The following is a 19,137-nucleotide window of genomic DNA, read 5'->3' on the forward strand; positions in this document are numbered from 1 at the left end:
AAAAGCACATAGCCCCGGGACTTTGGGCTTTGCGAGCACTGCCGTTACAAGTCCGAGTCTGATCACGAATGAACCAATAACAGCTTCTCCAGCCTGTGACCGCGTGCTAAGGTGTGTAATCAATAGATATCAAACCATCTGTAACAATGCAAAACTAACACATATAAAAAACATGTTTTACTCACATAAGTGTGTTGCACCGTTCCTGTCGGATCCAATATAGAAGCACAGCATTGTGTTTTAATCTCAGTATGTCTGCAAATCCAGTCTCGACCTGTGTCTTGTTTACAATAGATTCCGCGGTGAAATGAAGTGAACAAACGTAATGTCTTACACACGTGAGCTGGAACCGCATGTTTATTGCTCGGTAGCGCAACCCGTGTAGCTCCACGAGTCGGTGGGCGGGGCTTGAGGCGGCGCTTCTGCATCCTATGACGTCAAGGGTCGACATATTCTGAGATCTCTCGTTTTCTAAGCCTGGTGTCTATAAAAGCTTTTCTTTGATTAACAAGGACGTTTTCAGCTCTGAAAGTTACAGGATATTCTTATATCACGATGAACTTTTATATATCAAAGGCTCAAGGGAAAGTTGATTTCTCAATTCATCAGCCCTTTAACTACCTCTGGAAGTGGTCGAAAGTGGACAAGCTCAAAGCGTTTCAGACCCAGTTTACACCTTTATTTAGCGTCGCCCACATGTGATCTGATCAACCAAAACACATCTTAATAGCAGCTGTAAACCGGGCCTAAATGACTAATGATCACACACTGCCAGACTTTAAAATTGTTCCGAACACAAACTCAGAATGCAGAAACGTGCCTAGGAGACGCGTGACAAATAAAAAAAGTGTTCAAAAAACATGTTTAATCTCCAACCGGATGGAATCACAGTCTGAAGCTAAAAAGTCAGAGTCTGTCGCTGTGTCCCAATTCAGAGGCTTTGAAGTCGGTGAAATGGGACGGTCTAGCCTACGGAGGATTGTTCTTATCGCCTACCAACTCTGACCACTTCCGTTGAAGAGGGGAAGGGCTAGGCTGCGAAAAGATCCACTCGTTGTGTCCTTTGCGGCTCAGGGAATGAAAAACGTTTGTAGCCTTCAAATTGGGACAGCCACTGTGATCAACTGAGGCAAAAATATGTGCAAAAGCCTTAATAAAACTAGAAAACACTCAAACGAGATAGAATACAGAAATAGCTTGTTACTGGAAAAGCAAGACTTTTTAGTGGGTTTATTGACTTTTTAGTGACTCTCAAACAATGTTAGAGGGTTGTTGGATTGAATCATATGGCATTAAGACCGTCTGCAGCTAAAAATAAAACAAACAATAACATGATTGCATGTTGACTCTCACTGGATTTCATGGCTTACAGGACTCTTGCTGTGTGCTGATCCTGTAGCCGTCTGCTACCTGGACAGGTGTCAACACACCTCACCTGACCTAGACACATGAAGAGCTGTGTGTGTGTGTGTGTGTGTGTGTGTTTGTGAGAGAGAGGCTGTCTTTGGGTGGACTAAATTTATCCCTCATTTGTTATAGCACACGTAATCCTGGGCTTGGTTGATTTCACAGCAGTGCAAATCATAAGGACTGATTGTCCTCAAAATCAAATATTGCAAAGTGCTATAATAATCATAAGCTGCTTAAGCTTTTTTAACACTCTAAAAATAAAGGTTCCATTAAAGCGGTCATGACATGGATTTTTCAGGTATGTTCCTTGAGATGCACTTTAAATATTAATACAGTTTTTTGCACTCTATCAATCTATCTGTCATCTATCTATCTATCTATCTATCTGTCTGTCTGTCTGTCTGTCTGTCTATCTGTCATCTATCTATCTATCTATCTATCTATCTATCTATCTATCTATCTATCTATCTATCTATCTATCTATCTATCTATCTATCTATCTGTCTGTCTGTCTGTCTATCTATCTATCTATCTGTCTGTCTGTCTGTCTGTCTGTCTGTCTGTCTGTCTGTCTGTCTGTCTGTCTATCTATCTATCTATCTGTATGTCTGTCAATCTATCTATCTATTTGTCTGTCTGTCTGTCTGTCTGTCTGTCTGTCTGTCTGTCTGTCTGTCTGTCTGTCTGTCTATCTATCTATCTATCTATCTATCTATCTATCTATCTATCTATCTATCTATCTATCTATCTATCTATCTATCTATCTATGTCTGTCTGTCTGTCTGTCTGTCTGTCTGTCTGTCTGTCTGCCTGCCTGCCTGCCTGCCTACCTACCTACCTACCTACCTACCTACATACCAACCTACCTACCTACCTACCTACCTACCTACCTACCTACCTACCTACCTATCTATCTATCTATCTATCTATCTATCTATCTATCTATCTATCTATCTATCTATCTATCTATCTATCTATCTATCTATCTATCTATCTATTGTGACGAGTCCACCCAGAGGAATCAGCGTCGCCCTGGCAACAACACACCTGCACGTCATCACCATGGGCTGATCGGTCACAGCTGCACCTCATCAGCCCGGAGGCATATAAGCAGCTATGGATGAGCAGACAGACAGACTCTGGTCTCGAGCTGAATGCACTGCTGGACTAACCTCTCTTTGTTGTTCTCCCCCAGAAAGCAGCGAGTGACCGACAGCCCACTTCACTGGAGCACGTTTGGACACCCACTTTCACAAGGATTGAGCACCACCGAGCACAAGGATCACCAGCCATCACGCACCGGCTCACTGACTGTTTTCACCTTTTTTCACGCGCACTGTAAATAAAATCCACCCTCCGGGGCCTTTTTCACTCAGCCTGCCTTGTCGTGTGATTCCTCACCCCGTGACATTGGTGGAGAATGCGGGCAGAAGCGTGAGGAATCACCGACAAGTTCACCGCACCCAAAATCCTAATCTTCTCTGTTTGTTTTTTTTCTGCACGACAGGACCCGGAAACGGCGCGCTCGTTCCCCGAAGATGGAGGAAGTGTTGCAGCGCCTCACGGAGGTGAGCATCCGCCAGCAACAAATCGTAGAACATCTCGCCACTCGCCAGGGCAGGACGGAAGAAGAATTAACCGCCATCCGTGTTGCCGCTGCCCAGCGCGTTCCGCTTCCTGATCCGCGTGCCCAAGCCACCCGCCTGCTGCCGAAGATGACGGCGGATGATGACGTGGAGGCTTTCCTGCAGGTCTTCGAAACGACTGCGCAAAGTGAGGAGTGGCCAGAGGGCGATTGGGCACGCGCGCTGGCACCACTACTCACTGGAGAAGCCCAGCGGGCTTATTTTTCACTTCCCCGTGCGATCGCTGAGGATTATGACGAAGTCAAGCGTGAAATCCTGGCGAGGTTGGGTCTCTCATCCATCTGTGCCGCCCAGCAGTTTCATGAATGGGAATTCAAGCCCCGTGTGCCAGCCCGTGCCCAAGCCGCCGAACTCAAACGCATCGCTCCCCATTGGCTGATGGAAGGAAGTTCCACGGCGGCTCAGGTAGCGGAACGGGTGTTGGTCGATCGCCTCCTCCGTGCTCTTCCACGTTCCATCCGGCAGGCGGTCGGTATGAAAAACCCGGCCAACACCGCGGAACTCGTGGAGGCGATCGAGCTGGCGGATGCCATCCACCACCGTGAGGCAGGGGAGCGAGTGTTGCCGTTCCCCCGGAGGGTGGTCCAGGAGCGACGGCCGCTCGAAGGCGCCCCGCGACCAGTAGGCAGGCTGACGGGTCCCCCGCCGCAAGACGAGCCCATGCCCAGGGAGCAGACGTGGTGATCGACGGGAAACACTTCAGAGCCCTGCTGGACTCCGGCAGTACGGTCAACCTCATCCAGCCAGGGTTGTGTGGGCCCCGAATAGGCGAGAAGAGCTTCCTCCCCATCACCTGTGTGCACGGAGACACTCGCCAAGTGCCGGCCCGTCGAGTCACCATCTCATCGCCCCAAGGCACCTGGCCGGTGGAAGTCGGCGTGGTAGAGGACCTTCCGGTGGCCGTACTGCTGGGTAGAGACTGGCCGGGCTTCGACGCCCTGCTCACCGCCGCCACTCAGCCTGCCAGCCGGGAGGGGAACCGTCTAAGACGGAGACGGCCGCGTGGACCCCGCAGCCGACCAGCCCTTCTAGCCTCCGACAGCGGGAGAGATGGTGAGTCCCCCTCCCAATCCACTAATCCATTTTTTGATGTGTATCAGCAGGCTGCCGGAGGGGGCTCATTCGCCAAGGAACAGCGGGAGGACGATCGCCTGAAGCACTGCTGGTCCCAAGTGTGGATCGTCGCCGGGAAAGACGTCCTCCCACGGCCCCATCCTCTCCTCTCGCCTGCTATACTGTGTCGCACAGCGGAGGGGGGAGGAGAAAAAATTGTTAGTTGTCCCTCGGACCAAGACCGAAACCATCCTGGAGCTGGCCCATTCCCATCCTATGGCAGGTCACCTCGGGGCAGCTAACACCACCCAACGCATCCGTGATCGGTTCCACTGGCCTGGACTGGAGGCCGAGGTGAAGAGGTTCTGCCAGGCCTGCCCGACCTGCCAAGTCACGTCGCCCAGGACTCCTCCCCCCAGCCCACTCATTCCGCTGCCCATCATTGAGGTGCCCTTTGAGCGGATTGGGATGGACATAGTGGGGCCGTTGCCAAAGTCTGCCCGTGGCCACGAACACATCCTGGTCATCGTCGATTATGCCACCCGGTACCCCGAAGCGATTCCCCTCTGCAAGGCCACCGCGAAGAACATCGCCCAGGAGCTGTTCCTGCTGGCCAGCCGAGTGGGCATACCAACGGAGATACTGACTGACCAGGGTACCCCGTTCATGTCCCGGCTAATGGCAGATCTCTGCAGGCTGCTGCGGGTGAAGCAGTTGAGGACCACAGTCTATCACCCACAAACGGACGGGCTTGTAGAAAGGTTCAACCAGACCCTCAAGCAGATGCTGAGACGTGTGGCGGCGGAGGATAAGCGGGATTGGGACCTCATGATTCCTTATGTGCTCTTCGGGATCCGCGAAGTACCCCAGGCCTCAACTGGCTTCACCCCCTTCGAGCTTCTCTTCGGCCGCCAACCACGAGGGCTCCTGGACATCGCCCGAGAAGCTTGGGAGCAGCAGCCTGCCCCTCATCGCACCCTCATCGAGCACATCCGCCAGATGAGGGAACGGATCGACCGGGTGATGCCATTAGTCCGGGAACACCTCAGCAAGGCTCAACAAGCGCAGCAACGCCGTTACGACCGGGCAGCCCAACCACGGGAGTTCCAGCCGGGAGACCGCGTCATGGTCCTGGTCCCTAGCTCTGCCTGCAAGTTCCTGGCCACCTGGAAGGGACCGTATACAGTGATCGAAAAGATTGGGCCAGTCACGTACCGCCTGAGGCAGCCGGGACGACGCCAGACAGAGCAACTCTATCACATCAACCTCCTGAAGAAGTGGGTGGGGACCCGGGACCAGGTGGCGGCCCTAAGCATCACCGATCCCGTGGTTGTAGACGTCAACCCCCATCTTTCGGCTGCCCAGAAGGCGGAGCTGCAGCACCTGGTCAGTCAGTTCCAGGATGTGTTCTCGACCCAGCCCGGGCAGACCAACGTGGTCCAGCATGACGTCAGAACACCACCAGGAGTCATCGTCAGGCAACGGCCCTACCGTGTCCCGGAGGCTCGTCGGCAGGCTATTGAGGAAGAGATCCGTCAAATGCTGAAGTTGGGGGTAATCGAACCATCCCGGAGCCCGTGGTCCAGCCCCATCGTGATGGTCCCAAAGCTGGATGGCACCCTCCGCTTCTGCAACGACTTCCGACGCCTGAACGAAGTCTCCGAATTTGACGGGTACCCCATGCCTCGGGTCGACGAGCTACTGGATCGGTTGGGAAGGGCCCGGTACATCAGCACCTTGGACCTCACCAAAGGCTATTGGCAGGTACCACTCTCTGAATCCGCTAAACCCAAGACTGCTTTCTCGACCCCCAGTGGCCACTGGCAGTACCGGACCCTTCCCTTCGGCCTGCACGGGGCCCCCGCGACCTTCCAGAGGATGATGGACATCATCCTACGGCCCCACCAGGCCTACGCGGCGGCCTACATTGATGTCGTCATCCACTCCGAGGCCTGGGGAGACCACCTGGAACGTCTGCGGAGGGTGCTTTCGGAGCTCCGGCGGGCTGGACTCACTGCCAACCCCCGCAAGTGTCACCTAGCCCTCTCCGAGGCCAAGTACCTGGGTTTCCGAGTCGGGAGGGGCCTCATCCAGCCCCAGGAGAAGAAAGTCGAGGCCATCCACTCCGCCCCAAGACCGCAGACGAAGACCCAGGTACGGGCCTTTTTGGGGTTGGCAGGGTATTACCGGTGTTTTATCCCCAACTTCTCCTCTCTAGCCGCCCCCCTGACAGACCTGACCAGGAAGGGGCAGCCGGAGAAAGTCTGCTGGACCCCAGCCCTCGAGGAGCCCTCTGTCTGTCTGTCTGTCTGTCAATCTATATATATATATGTCTGTCTGTCTGTCTGTCTATCTATCTATCTGTCTGTCTTGCCTATCCTGTCTGCTATCTATCTATCTATCTGTCTGTCCATTTTTTAAAGGGCGGACAGTTTTTCTCAGTCGCTTTGGTACATTTCTCAGATCAGAATTGAAATTCTCAAAGCTACCTGTTCAATCTTCACATCATTGTGTCACTTGTGCACATCAAAAAAGCAGTTTCTCATTTCTTTGAACAAGTTGCAAATGCTTGTGTGCATCCATGCAAATGATTATGTACAATTCTCTGCTGTTTCCTACATTATCAGTTGCTAACGTCATGTTGATCAAAATGTATTATAATGGGTCTCTGTTGAATAGTCTCACCCCCACAACATTTAGGCATTAGTTCATAGCATAAGTCTTTACATGCAAAATGGTTGAACAAGTTGTCATAAAATGTCAAGAATATTTCTATACATTTCCATTAGACGTTCACATTTCAACTTTTGTTTTTCTGGGGGTTTTTCTCTTTGTGCTATGCAGTGCTGTCTTTTCCTTTCTGTATCGCAATGACATGGTCTGTCAACAAGTTACAGTACAAATAGTAAAAGCGTAAATGTGAATCTTGTCCAGTCTCTTGCATTCAAACTCCCACATACACTAAGGTGTAACCTACAATTTACAATAATTGTCATCAAAATTTTAGCCATATTTACATCAGAACATCCCTCCAGAGTACAGTTATATTGACAACATGACTTAGCAATTTGACTGTGTTATCCGTACACAATGACACAAGGACTTGTCATTCTGATGGCACTGACATGTTCATTGACACAGATATTTACTTTTGAGAGATGAACTAAGGATTTTGAGCAAGAGACTGGCTTTTGCAGGTAATCCATGGTGTTTTGCTATTTGTACAAATTGTTTTGAGAAATGGACTTACTGTTTTGCAAATGTCGAGGATGATTCGAGAAATGTACCAAAGCGACCGAGAAAAACTGTAATACTGCCACTGTTATGATTGGCTAACGCATAGGAAACTGTATCAACGGCCACTCGCCATTGCACGCGAATAATTGTCAAAACATTCAAAACATTATCCATATAAAACTATCATCTACAGACATTATGCATTATGAAATTATTTACTTACAGTTTGCGATGCAGCTGCTGTGGATTCGGCTGCCTCATGTGTCAAAAGTTTCTTTGCGAACTCTCCATTACACTGTGCCACGATTACCAAACAATCTACAGTCAAATGCTCTGAACAAACATAATCCTCTGACAAGATCCGGGACGCCATTAAAAATAAACCATGCACTCTTTCCTGACGCTGAGATCCTTCTGAAGTCTGTACAGACACGAGCTGTTTACACTGGATGCATCAAAGCAAATGTTTACTCTGCCATTTGTCCTATTGTCGACAGACTCAAGCGAGTGGAGTATGTCAGAAACTGAACCTGCATCTATATACTGTATCCAGTGTAGACAGTCAGTCATTATAATGGGCTCTATTTGCTTTTGACGTGACACATGCATCTGGTGTAGACACATGTCAGCTGCTAAGCGATTGAGCGCCAGTGGGTGTGATAATCTAAAACAATTTGTCGATGTCTTGCTCTGGAGGCAGTCATATGCAATATCCATATGCACCAATATCCAAACAAGCCATTTTTGGAATGTGATTAAAGGCACTATATGTAATAAATAATAAAAGCTCTGCGAAATCAAGGCATCATGAAGATACGCCTTTGTTTTGAATAAGCGACCTCTAGTGGTGAAAAATTACACATTGTGGCTTTAAATAAATGCTTTTTATAATGAGGAGGATGTTCTACGCTATGAATTTTACAGGATGTTTTAATGGCACAAATATCTCTTATATGTCAAAATATCAAGGCAAGTGTGATTTCTCATGTCATGACCCCTTTAAAGAACCATTTTTGGTTCCCCAACAGTTCTTAAAGAACCTTTTGCACAATTGAAAGGCTCCAATGGATGTTGAAGGTATATCCGGTGTAGGTCTAAATAGTTTTTAGTTTTAGTTTATGTAGTAATTTTAGTACTTAAAGGGTTAGTTCACCCAAAAATGAAAATTCTGTCATTAATTCCTCACCCTCATGTCGTTCGACACCCGTCAGACCTCCGTTCATCTTCAGAACACAAATGAAGATATTTTAGTTGAAATCTGATGGCTCTGAAAGGCCTCCATTGGCACAATGGCACGGTTCACTCTCAAGACCCTTAAAAGGTACTAAAGACGTCGTTACAAAGTCCATCTCACTACAGTGGTTCTACAATAACTTTACAAAGCGACGAGAATAGTTTTTGTGCGCAAAAAAACCCTAAATAACGACTTATATAGTGATGACGATTTCAAAACACGACATCACAAAGCTTCGAAGCGTTATGAATCAGTGAGTCGAATGATGATTCGGATCGCGTGTCAAACCGCCAAACTGCTGAAATTTGCCGATTCAAACCGCTGAATCGACTCACTGATTCATAACGCTTCGAAGCTTCATGAGGCCGTGTTTTGAAATCGTCATCACTATATAAGTCGTTATTTAGGGTTTTTTGCGCACAAAAACTATTCTCGACGTTATTTTAGAACCACTGTAGTGAGATGGACTTTGTAACGACGTCTTTAGTACCTTTTAAAGGTCTTGAGAGTGAACCGTGCCACTGAGCCAATTGAGGCCTTTCAGAGCCATCAGATTTACACTAAAATATCTTCATTTGTGTTCCGAAGATGAACGGAGGTCTTTTCATTTTTGGGTGAACTAACCCTTTAAACTAAACAAAAATGAGACATGTTGCATTGGCATGTTGCATTAACGGTTTTAGTTTTAGCTAACAATAATAATAACCCTGCTTTGCATAGCTTTGGTTTCCAGACATGACACATAATAACATGACATGTTCACACACCTAATTTGACTAGCCCTTTATCAAGTGACACATGAATTCCCCTATTTTACATTGAGGGTTGGACAAAAACTAGGTGTTCCCCTGAAGAGCACATGCACAATACAAACTCTTCTGGAGCTTATCAAGGCCCAGAATACATTTTTCTTTAACAAAATGTGGCACGTGGAATTTAATAAACCTGAATATTCTATTCCCCAACTCTATTGTTCATATAGTATGATCTAAATATAGCACACAGCTCCTCTCTGGGCTGGATTTCCTCCTAGACTTCCTCTCAAGGAGTCTCCCACTAGAGGAAGGAGCATATATATGGAGAAAGAGAAGGTAAATGGCCATGACATGCCATGTTTCCAAGTCCACATATCTCAGTTACATTGATACATGCACTCACCTTATTTATGTAAATGCCCTCTGAGTTCTGTCTGCTGTAGGGCGGTGTGGCGGGGTGTCCTGGGGAGGCACGGGGAGAGGACGCCGCAGAGGAGCGAGCAGACAGAGAGCCCATCTCAACCGCCCTCTCCTCCGTACATGGCAGACCGTGAAACTTTAGGAACTCATCTGTGACCCGGTCCACCACCAGCAGCCTGGTGCGGTGCTCTACCTCCACGATCCTCTGAACAACCTGAGAGACCGAGAAGAGGAACCACTCACTAAAACGTTCCACAAAGTACCATGGCATTACCACTCTCTTTAGACATGGTACTATGACAATTTAATCATAGTATTTTATTCTTTGAGGTACCTTGGGGTAACATACTACAGAGCCCCTAAGGGGACATGGGAGGAAAAATTATATTTCAATGATTTTGTGTTTGTGTGTAAAAAGGAAAACGCACAAGTTTTGCAAGCGAATACAACGTTTCTCGGGGGAACGCAAACGATTTGCCAGTGAACGCAAAGTTTATCTGGGAAACGCAAACATTTTGCAAGTGAACACAAAGTTTCTCGAGGGAAAAAAAGTTTTACTGCCGAACGCAAAGTTTCTTGCGGGTACACAAAAGTTTCGCTAGCGAACACAGTTTCTCGCGGGACGCAAACGTTTTGTATGTGAACGCAAAGTTTCTCAGGGAACGCAAACATTTTGCAAGTGAACGCAAAACAGTGAACGCAAAGTTTCTCAGGGAACGCAAACATTTCGCAAGTGAACGCAAAGTTTCCCAGGGAACGCAAACAATTCGCAAGTGAACGCAAAGTTTCTCAGGGAACACAAACATTTCGCAAGTGAACGCAAAGTTTCTCGAGGGAAAAAAAAATTCCATAGTGAATTCCTAGTTTCTTACAGGTACGCAAATTATTTGCCAGCGAACGCAAAGTTTCTTGCGGGTGCGCAAACGTTTTGCTAGTGAATGCAAAGTTTCTCGAGGGAAATAAAAGTTTTGCTAGTGAACGCATAGTTTCTTACAGGTACGCAATTTATTTGCCAGCGAATGCAAAGTTTCTTGCGGGTACACAAACGTTTTGCGAGTGAATGCAAAGTTTCTCTAGGGAACGTATAGTTTCTTGCAGGAATGCAAATGTTTTGCAAGCTAACACAAAGTTTCTCAGGGAACGCAAACATTTTGTTAGCGAACGCAAATTTTTTCGCGGGAACGCAAAAATTTTGTTAGCAAACCACAGTTTCTCGCGGGAACGCAAACATTTTGCTAGGGAACGCAAAGTTTCTCAGGGAACACAAACATTTTGCTAGCGAATGCAAAGTTTCTCAGGGAACGCAAACATTTTGCTAGCGAACGCACAGTTTCTCGCGGGAACGCAAACATTTTGCTAGTGAACGCAAAGTTTCTCAGGGAACGCAAACATTTTTTTAGTGAACGCAAAGTTTCTCGTGGGAACGCAAACATTTTGCTAGCAAACGCACAGTTTCTCATGGGAACAACGTTTCTCAGGGAATGCAAAATTTTTGCAAGTGAACGCAAAGTTTCTCGTGGGAACGCAAACATTTTGCTAGCCAACGCACAGTTTCTTGCGGGTACACAAAAGTTTTCGCTAGCGAACACAGTTTCTCGCGGGACGCAAACGTTTTGCTAGCAAACTGTTTTTTTGCGGAAACGCAAACATTTTGCAAGTGAACGCAAAGTTTCTCAGGGAACGCAAACATTTTGCAAGTGAACGCAAAGCAGTGAACGCAAAGTTTCTCAGGGAACGCAAACATTTCGCAAGTGAACGCAAAGTTTCCCAGGGAACGCAAACAATTCGCAAGTGAACGCAAAGTTTCTCAGGGAACACAAACATTAACCAAGTGAACGCAAAGTTTCTCGAGGGAAAAAAAAATTCCATAGTGAATTCCTAGTTTCTTACAGGTACGCAAATTATTTGCCAGCGAACGCAAAGTTTCTTGCGGGTGCGCAAACGTTTTGCTAGTGAATGCAAAGTTTCTCGAGGGAAATAAAAGTTTTGCAAGTGAACGCATAGTTTCTTACAGGTACGCAATTTATTTGCCAGCGAATGCAAAGTTTCTTGCGGGTACACAAACGTTTTGCGAGTGAATGCAAAGTTTCTCTAGGGAACGTATAGTTTCTTGCAGGAATGCAAATGTTTTGCAAGCTAACACAAAGTTTCTCAGGGAACGCAAACATTTTGTTAGCGAACGCAAATTTTTTCGCGGGAACGCAAACATTTTGTTAGCAAACCACAGTTTCTCGCGGGAACGCAAACATTTTGCTAGCGAACGCAAAGTTTCTCAGGGAACACAAACATTTTGCTAGCGAATGCAAAGTTTCTCAGGGAACGCAAACATTTTGCTAGCGAACGCAAAGTTTCTCTAGGGAACGTATAGTTTCTTGCAGGAATGCAAATGTTTTGCAAGCTAACACAAAGTTTCTCAGGGAACGCAAACATTTTGTTAACGAACGCAAATTTTTTCGCGGGAACGCAAACATTTTGTTAGCAAACCACAGTTTCTCGCGGGAACGCAAACATTTTGCTAGCGAACGCAAAGTTTCTCAGGGAACACAAACATTTTGCTAGCGAATGCAAAGTTTCTCAGGGAACGCAAACATTTTGCTAGCGAACGCACAGTTTCTCGCGGGAACGCAAACATTTTGCTAGCGAACGCAAAGTTTCTCAGGGAACGCAAACATTTTTTTAGTGAACGCAAAGTTTCTCGTGGGAACGCAAACATTTTGCTAGCGAACGCACAGCTTCTTGCGGGTACACAAAAGTTTTCGCTAGCGAACACAGTTTCTCGCGGGACGCAAACGTTTTGCTAGCAAACAGTTTTTTTGCGGAAACGCAAACATTTTGCAAGTGAACGCAAAGTTTCTCAGGGAACGCAAACATTTTGCAAGTGAACGCAAAGCAGTGAACGCAAAGTTTCTCAGGGAACGCAAACATTTCGCAAGTGAACGCAAAGTTTCCCAGGGAACGCAAACATTTCGCAAGTGAACGCAAAGTTTCTCAGGGAACACAAACATTTCGCAAGTGAACGCAAAGTTTCTCGAGGGAAAAAAAAATTCCATAGTGAATTCCTAGTTTCTTACAGGTACGCAAATTATTTGCCAGCGAACGCAAAGTTTCTTGCGGGTGCGCAAACGTTTTGCTAGTGAATGCAAAGTTTCTCGAGGGAAATAAAAGTTTTGCTAGTGAACGCATAGTTTCTTACAGGTACGCAATTTATTTGCCAGCGAATGCAAAGTTTCTTGCGGGTACACAAACGTTTTGCGAGTGAATGCAAAGTTTCTCTAGGGAACGTATAGTTTCTTGCAGGAATGCAAATGTTTTGCAAGCTAACACAAAGTTTCTCAGGGAACGCAAACATTTTGTTAGCGAACGCACATTTTTTCGCGGGAACGCAAAAATTTTGTTAGCAAACCACAGTTTCTCGCGGGAACGCAAACATTTTGCTAGCGAACGCAAAGTTTCTCAGGGAACACAAACATTTTGCTAGCGAATGCAAAGTTTCTCAGGGAACGCAAACATTTTGCTAGCGAACGCACAGTTTCTCGCGGGAACGCAAACATTTTGCTAGTGAACGCAAAGTTTCTCAGAGAACGCAAAAATTTTTTTAGTGAACGCAAAGTTTCTCGTGGGAACGCAAACATTTTGCTAGCAAACGCACAGTTTCTCATGGGAACAACGTTTCTCAGGGAATGCAAAAATTTTGCAAGTGAACGCAAAGTTTCTCATTGGAACGCAAACATTTTGCTAGCCAACGCACAGTTTCTTGCGGGTACACAAAAGTTTTCGCTAGCGAACACAGTTTCTCGCGGGACGCAAACGTTTTGCTAGCAAACTGTTTTTTTGCGGAAACGCAAACATTTTGCAAGTGAACGCAAAGTTTCTCAGGGAACGCAAACATTTTGCAAGTGAATGCAAAGCAGTGAACGCAAAGTTTCTCAGGGAACGCAAACATTTCGCAAGTGAACGCAAAGTTTCCCAGGGAACGCAAACATTTCGCAAGTGAACGCAAAGTTTCTCAGGGAACACAAACATTTCGCAAGTGAACGCAAAGTTTCTCGAGGAAAAAAAAAATTCCATAGTGAATTCATAGTTTCTTACAGGTACGCAAATTATTTGCCAGCGAACGCAAAGTTTCTTGCGGGTACGCAAACATTTTGCTAGTGAATGCAAAGTTTCTCGAGGGAAATAAAAGTTTTACTAGTGAACGCATAGTTTCTTACAGGTACGCAAATTATTTGCCAGCGAACGCAAAGTTTCTTGCGGGTACACAAACGTTTTGCGAGTGAATGCAAAGTTTCTCTAGGGAACGTATAGTTTGTTGCAGGAATACAAATGTTTTGCAAACTAACACAAAGTTTCTCAGGGAGCGCAAACATTTTGTTAGCGAACGCAAATTTTTTCGCGGGAACAAAATTTTTTTGCTAGCGAACGCACAGTTTCTCGCGGGAACGCAAACATTTTGCTAGCGAACGCAAAGTTTCTCAGGGAACGCAAACATTTTGCTAGCGAATGCAAAGTTTCTCAGGGAACGCAAACATTTTGCAAGTGAATGCAAAGTTTCTCGTGGGAACACAAACATTTTGCTAGCAAACGCACAGTTTCTCGTGGGAACAACGTTTCTCAGGGAATGCAAAAGTTTTGCAAGTGAACGCAAAGTTTCTCGTGGGAACGCAAACATTTTGCTAGCGAACGCACAGTTTCTCGTGGGAACACAACGTTTCTCAGGGAATGCAAACATTTCGCAAGTGAATGCAAAGTTTCTCGAGGGAAATAAAGGTTTTACTAGTGAACGCATAGTTTCTTACAGGTACGGAATTTATTTGCCAGCGAACGCAAAGTTTCTTGCAGGTAAACAAACGTTTTGCTAGGGAACGCAAAGTTTCTCAGGGAATGCAAAAGTTTCGCTAGCGAATGCAGTTTCTCACGGGAACGCAAACATTTTGCTAGCGAACGTTAAGTTTCTCAGGGAACGCAAACATTTTGCTAGCGAACGCAAAGTTTCTCAGGGAACGCAAACATTTCGCAAGTGAACGCAAAGTTTCTCGTGTGAATGCAAACATTTTGCTAGTGAACACAGTTTCTCGTGGGAACACAACGTTTCTCAGCGAATGCAAGAGTTTTGTGAGCGAACGCACAGTTTCTCGCGGGAACGCAATTTTTTTTCTAGCAAACGCACAGTTTCTTGTGGGAACGCAAACATTTTGCTAGCGAACGCACAGTTTCTCGTGGAAACGCAAACGTTTTGCTAGCGTACGCAAAGTTTTCTCTGGAGAACACAAATGTTTTGCTAACGACCGCACCGTTTCTCGTAGGAACGCAAATGTTTTGCGAGTGAACACAACGTTTTCCGGGGGAGCGCTAACGTAATAGGGAACGTAACGTTTTTTTGTGGGAACGCTAACCTTTTAATAGGGAACGTAAAGTTTTTCGCAGGAACGCAAACATTTTGCGAGTGAATACAAAGTTTCTCGGGGAACACAAGTTTCTCTAGGGAACGTATAGTTTCTTGCAGGAACGCAAATGTTTTGCAAGTGAACGCAATGTTTCTCAGGGAACGCAAACATTCCGCAAGTGAACGCAAAGTTTCTCGTGGGAATGCAAACATTCCGCAAGTGAACGCAAAGTTTCTCGTGGGAATGCAAACATTCCGCAAGTGAACGCAAAGTTTCTCGTGGGAACGCAAACATTCCGCAAGTGAACGCAAAGTTTCTCGTGGGAATGCAAACATTTTGCTAGCGAACGCAATTTCTCGTGGGAACACAACATTTCTTAGCGAATGCAAAAGTTTTGCTAGCGAACGCACAGATTCTCGTTGGAACGCAAACATTTTTCTAGCGAATGCACAGTTTCTCGTGGGAACGCAAACATTTTGCTAGCGAACGCACAGTTTCTCGTGGGAACGCAAAATTTTTTCTAGCGAATGCACAGTTTCTCGTGGGAACGCAAACGTTTTGCTAACGACCGCACCGTTTCTCGCGGGAACGCAAATGTTTTGCGAGTGATAACGACGTTTTCCGGGGGAGCGCTAACGTAATAGGGAATGTAAAGTTTTTTTGCGGGAACACTAACGTTTTAATAGGGAACGTAAAGTTTTTCGCAGGAACGCAAACATTTTGCAAGTGAATACAAAGTTTCTCGGGGAACACAAGTTTCTCTAGGGAACGTATAGTTTCTTGCAGGAACGCAAATGTTTTGCAAGCGAACACAAAGTTTCTCAGGGAACACAAGTTTTGCAAGCGAACTCTGGGAATTTCAACATTTCTCGGGGAATGCTTATGAGAGAAAGCATGAAGCATTGAAATTGAGTTTGTTCTCCTATTAACTATGCCTTTAAGGGCTCTGGCTATGAACCATATAAATACTGTGGTGCATGAATATGATGTTAGCATTGGATATATGTATTGTACTATGGATCACCATACTTTTAAATAAAGGTGACAAGACACTAAAGTAAAAAGTGAAAAAATTCATTATTTCAAGGGGGTTCCCAATGTATTAAGGTTTTCCAGTAGGTAGCCTAATGGTAAAATGTGTTTACCACGGTAAATGTTTGTTATAGGTGGAGGGGAAAGTTTCATAGGCTTCGCCAAGACGATACTGAAGTGTTTTCTTAACATCTACACACAATGATACAATCATAAGCAAATATACATTAACACTGTACCTCGGCCGTGTCTCAAAACATAGTCAGATCCCTATCTAGACAGCATTGTTGGTATCACGCGTGTTTTGGAGGTGCATGATGATGCTGTCTGGGTAGGCAGCTCACTGGGTTTTGAGACACGTCCCTGTCTGCGTCCCCAGGTGAAGTGGTCCAACAGGTTCTCCTCTCTCATTACCTGGTGATGCGTCTCTCCTTCCACGTTCTCTCCGTTCACCTCCACCACCCGGTCGCCGGATTTGAGCCCGGACAGCTCAGCGGGGGAGCCCGGCTCGATCTTGCGGATGTATTGCGCTCCTAGGTTGCGCTCGCCGTGCAGATGAAATCCGTACCCACGATCTCCTTTAGTCAAATAACACAGCCGTGGACGGAGCTCCCGCTCCAGGATCTCTCTCTCCAGAGTATTCGCCATACCCAACCGTTCAGTCACAACATGAATATAGGCTGCTCTATAATAGGTTAAGTTTTAAAGGATGCATTATTCCACATGCCGAGTCTGCAGCCGTTATTTCTTAGCCATTTAATATTAAGAAAATAAACGGTGAGAAATAATATAAATTTTCCTAATTCAATTTAAAAATAGGATACTATATATCAATACAAAAACAAATAGCCAAACTAAATATATATTAAAAATATAAACAAAACACTAACTTTAATCAACAAACTTGAGCGCTAAACGCGTAAAACCATCGTCCTCCGTTGGTTAGTATAAATCCCGCGTGTTAAAAATATGTTTTCTTCAATTTGTGTTAAAAAAACAGATCTTTACTCGAGTGTGTCGTCCACAAAATGACTCTCTTCATCACCGTCCACTAAGTTTGTCAGTAGACGTTCCTCCAGCCCAGCTTCCGTCAGTCACGCGCATCCCACACGCGTTCCCACAGACAAAACGACGCGTATTCTTCTTCAGAAACGAGCTAATCAATCAATAATAGTCCAAATGTCCATCAGTGTGCGAGTGTGAGAACGGAACAGGTGTAAGAGGATGAGAAAAAACTGTAAAGTGTGTGTGCGTGTGTGTGTGAGAGAGAGAAAAGAGAGAGAGCGAGAAGGATTGGAGAGATCAGATGCTGGATAAGTCACAGATATCCATGCGGAACTCTTCCTCTTCCCTTGTGTTTTTGGACTGATCTGGGATCAGCTCATGTAACCCACACTGACTCAATAACACACACATAACTGACCTGGAGCAGTGATATGATCAATCACCCACTGCATTTAAAACAGGCCAGCTCGCCCACACCTTCAGCTGCACGGTCCCAAAACACACGATCACACCATTCGGTTAGAAAACAGTGAACATATAAACATATATACAATTAATACATGGAGCTAGATGTACTGTATCTCCTCAGAGACTGTGCTATCTGTAAATGTGTGTGTGTAGGTGCAAAAAATAGTGTGTGAAGTAATTATTTTTTGCCCGGTCTGCCCTCTAGTGTTGACAAAAAACATCCAGGCTTACATTAAATCAAGGTTATTGAATACTGCAAAGAATGCCTCATAAACCTCATTACGTTAGCTAGGTATTATCTCAAAAATTAAATTAGCTATTTTATTAATTTAATGACACTGTATCGCTGTCATTAAAAGGTTTGGGGTGAGATCAAAACACTTTTATTCTTCAAGGGTGCATTAAATTGACCAAAACGTACAGTAAAAATGTATAATGTGCAACAAAATAATGTTCTTTTTGAACTTTATATCCATTAAAGAATCCTAAAAAACACACATGAAGCAGCACAACTGTTTTCATCATTGATAATGATCATATCTTTGATCTTTGATCAAATAAATGCAGCCTTGGTGAGCAGGGGAGACTTTTAAAAAACATTAATAAATGGTAATTAATGTGATTTTTTGACATGTAACCTAGTGAACATACTGGCAAATTGCATATTGTAAATAAACACACTGCAAAAGTACACTAATATGATGTTCTGTATGAATATTAGTGTGTTGCATGCATATGTATATGGAAAACTGACCCATTAATAGGTAGATTGCAATGCATTGTGGGATGCAAACGTTGGCCGATTTTATGCAGGTGTTCCATGCATTAAAGGAACACTCCACTTTTTTTTGACAATAGGCTCATTTTCCAGTTCTCCTAGAATTAAACAGTTGAGTTTTACCGTTTTCAAACCCATTCAGCTGATCTCCGGGTCTGGCGGTAGCACTTTTAGCATAGCTTAGCATAGATCATTGAATCTGATTAGACCGTTAGCATCTCGCTCAAAAAAATGACCAAAGAGTTTCGATATTTTTCCTATTTAAAACTTGACTCTTCTGTAGTTACATTGTGTACTAAGACCGACGGAAAATTAAAAGTTGTGATATTCTAAACCGATATGGCTAGGAACTATTCTCTCATTCCTGCGTAATTATCAAGGAACTTTGTGGCGTACCATGAGTGCAGCGGCGCAATGATATTACGCAGCACCTGAAAATAGTCCCCAGCGCTCTCTGTGCAAGCAGGTTGTCACGTTGGTTATGTTGACGGAAGTTAGACTATTTTCAGGCGCTGTGTAATATAATTGTGCCTGGAAAATATCGAAAGTCTTTGGTCATTTTTTTGAGCGAGATGCTAACGGTCTAATCAGATTCAATGATCTATGCTAAGCTATGCTAAAAGTGCTACCGCCAGACCCGGAGATCAGCTGAATGGATTCGAAAACGGTAAAACTCAACTCTTTAAATCCAGGGGAGCTGAAAAATGAGCCTATT

At 45.2% G+C, this 19,137-nt stretch overlaps 1 protein-coding gene across 2 annotated transcripts in view; it reads right to left on the bottom strand.

The window, feature by feature from the left end:
• nherf2 (NHERF family PDZ scaffold protein 2) overlaps window positions 1–17,787 on the bottom strand; it is a 33,143-nt gene extending 15,356 nt beyond the window's left edge. Inside the window, exons 1-3 of one of the 2 annotated variants that reach the window (XM_079811679.1) lie at window positions 17,595–17,787; window positions 16,586–16,856; window positions 9,739–9,969 (exon numbers count right to left, since the gene is read on the bottom strand). In XM_079811679.1, the coding sequence (XP_079667805.1) occupies window positions 9,739–9,969; window positions 16,586–16,819 (465 nt within the window). In that variant the 5' untranslated portion in view covers window positions 16,820–16,856; window positions 17,595–17,787. Of the gene's footprint in view, window positions 1–9,738; window positions 9,970–16,585; window positions 16,857–17,061; window positions 17,416–17,594 lie in introns of those variants that run through there. The other variant, XM_079811678.1, reaches the window with a different exon arrangement.
• Between the last annotated feature and the right edge of the window lie 1,350 nt (window positions 17,788–19,137).

Source organism: Gobio gobio, assembly GCF_949357685.1.
Source record: "Gobio gobio genome assembly, chromosome: 3".
NCBI classification, from domain to species: domain Eukaryota; kingdom Metazoa; phylum Chordata; class Actinopteri; order Cypriniformes; family Gobionidae; genus Gobio; species Gobio gobio.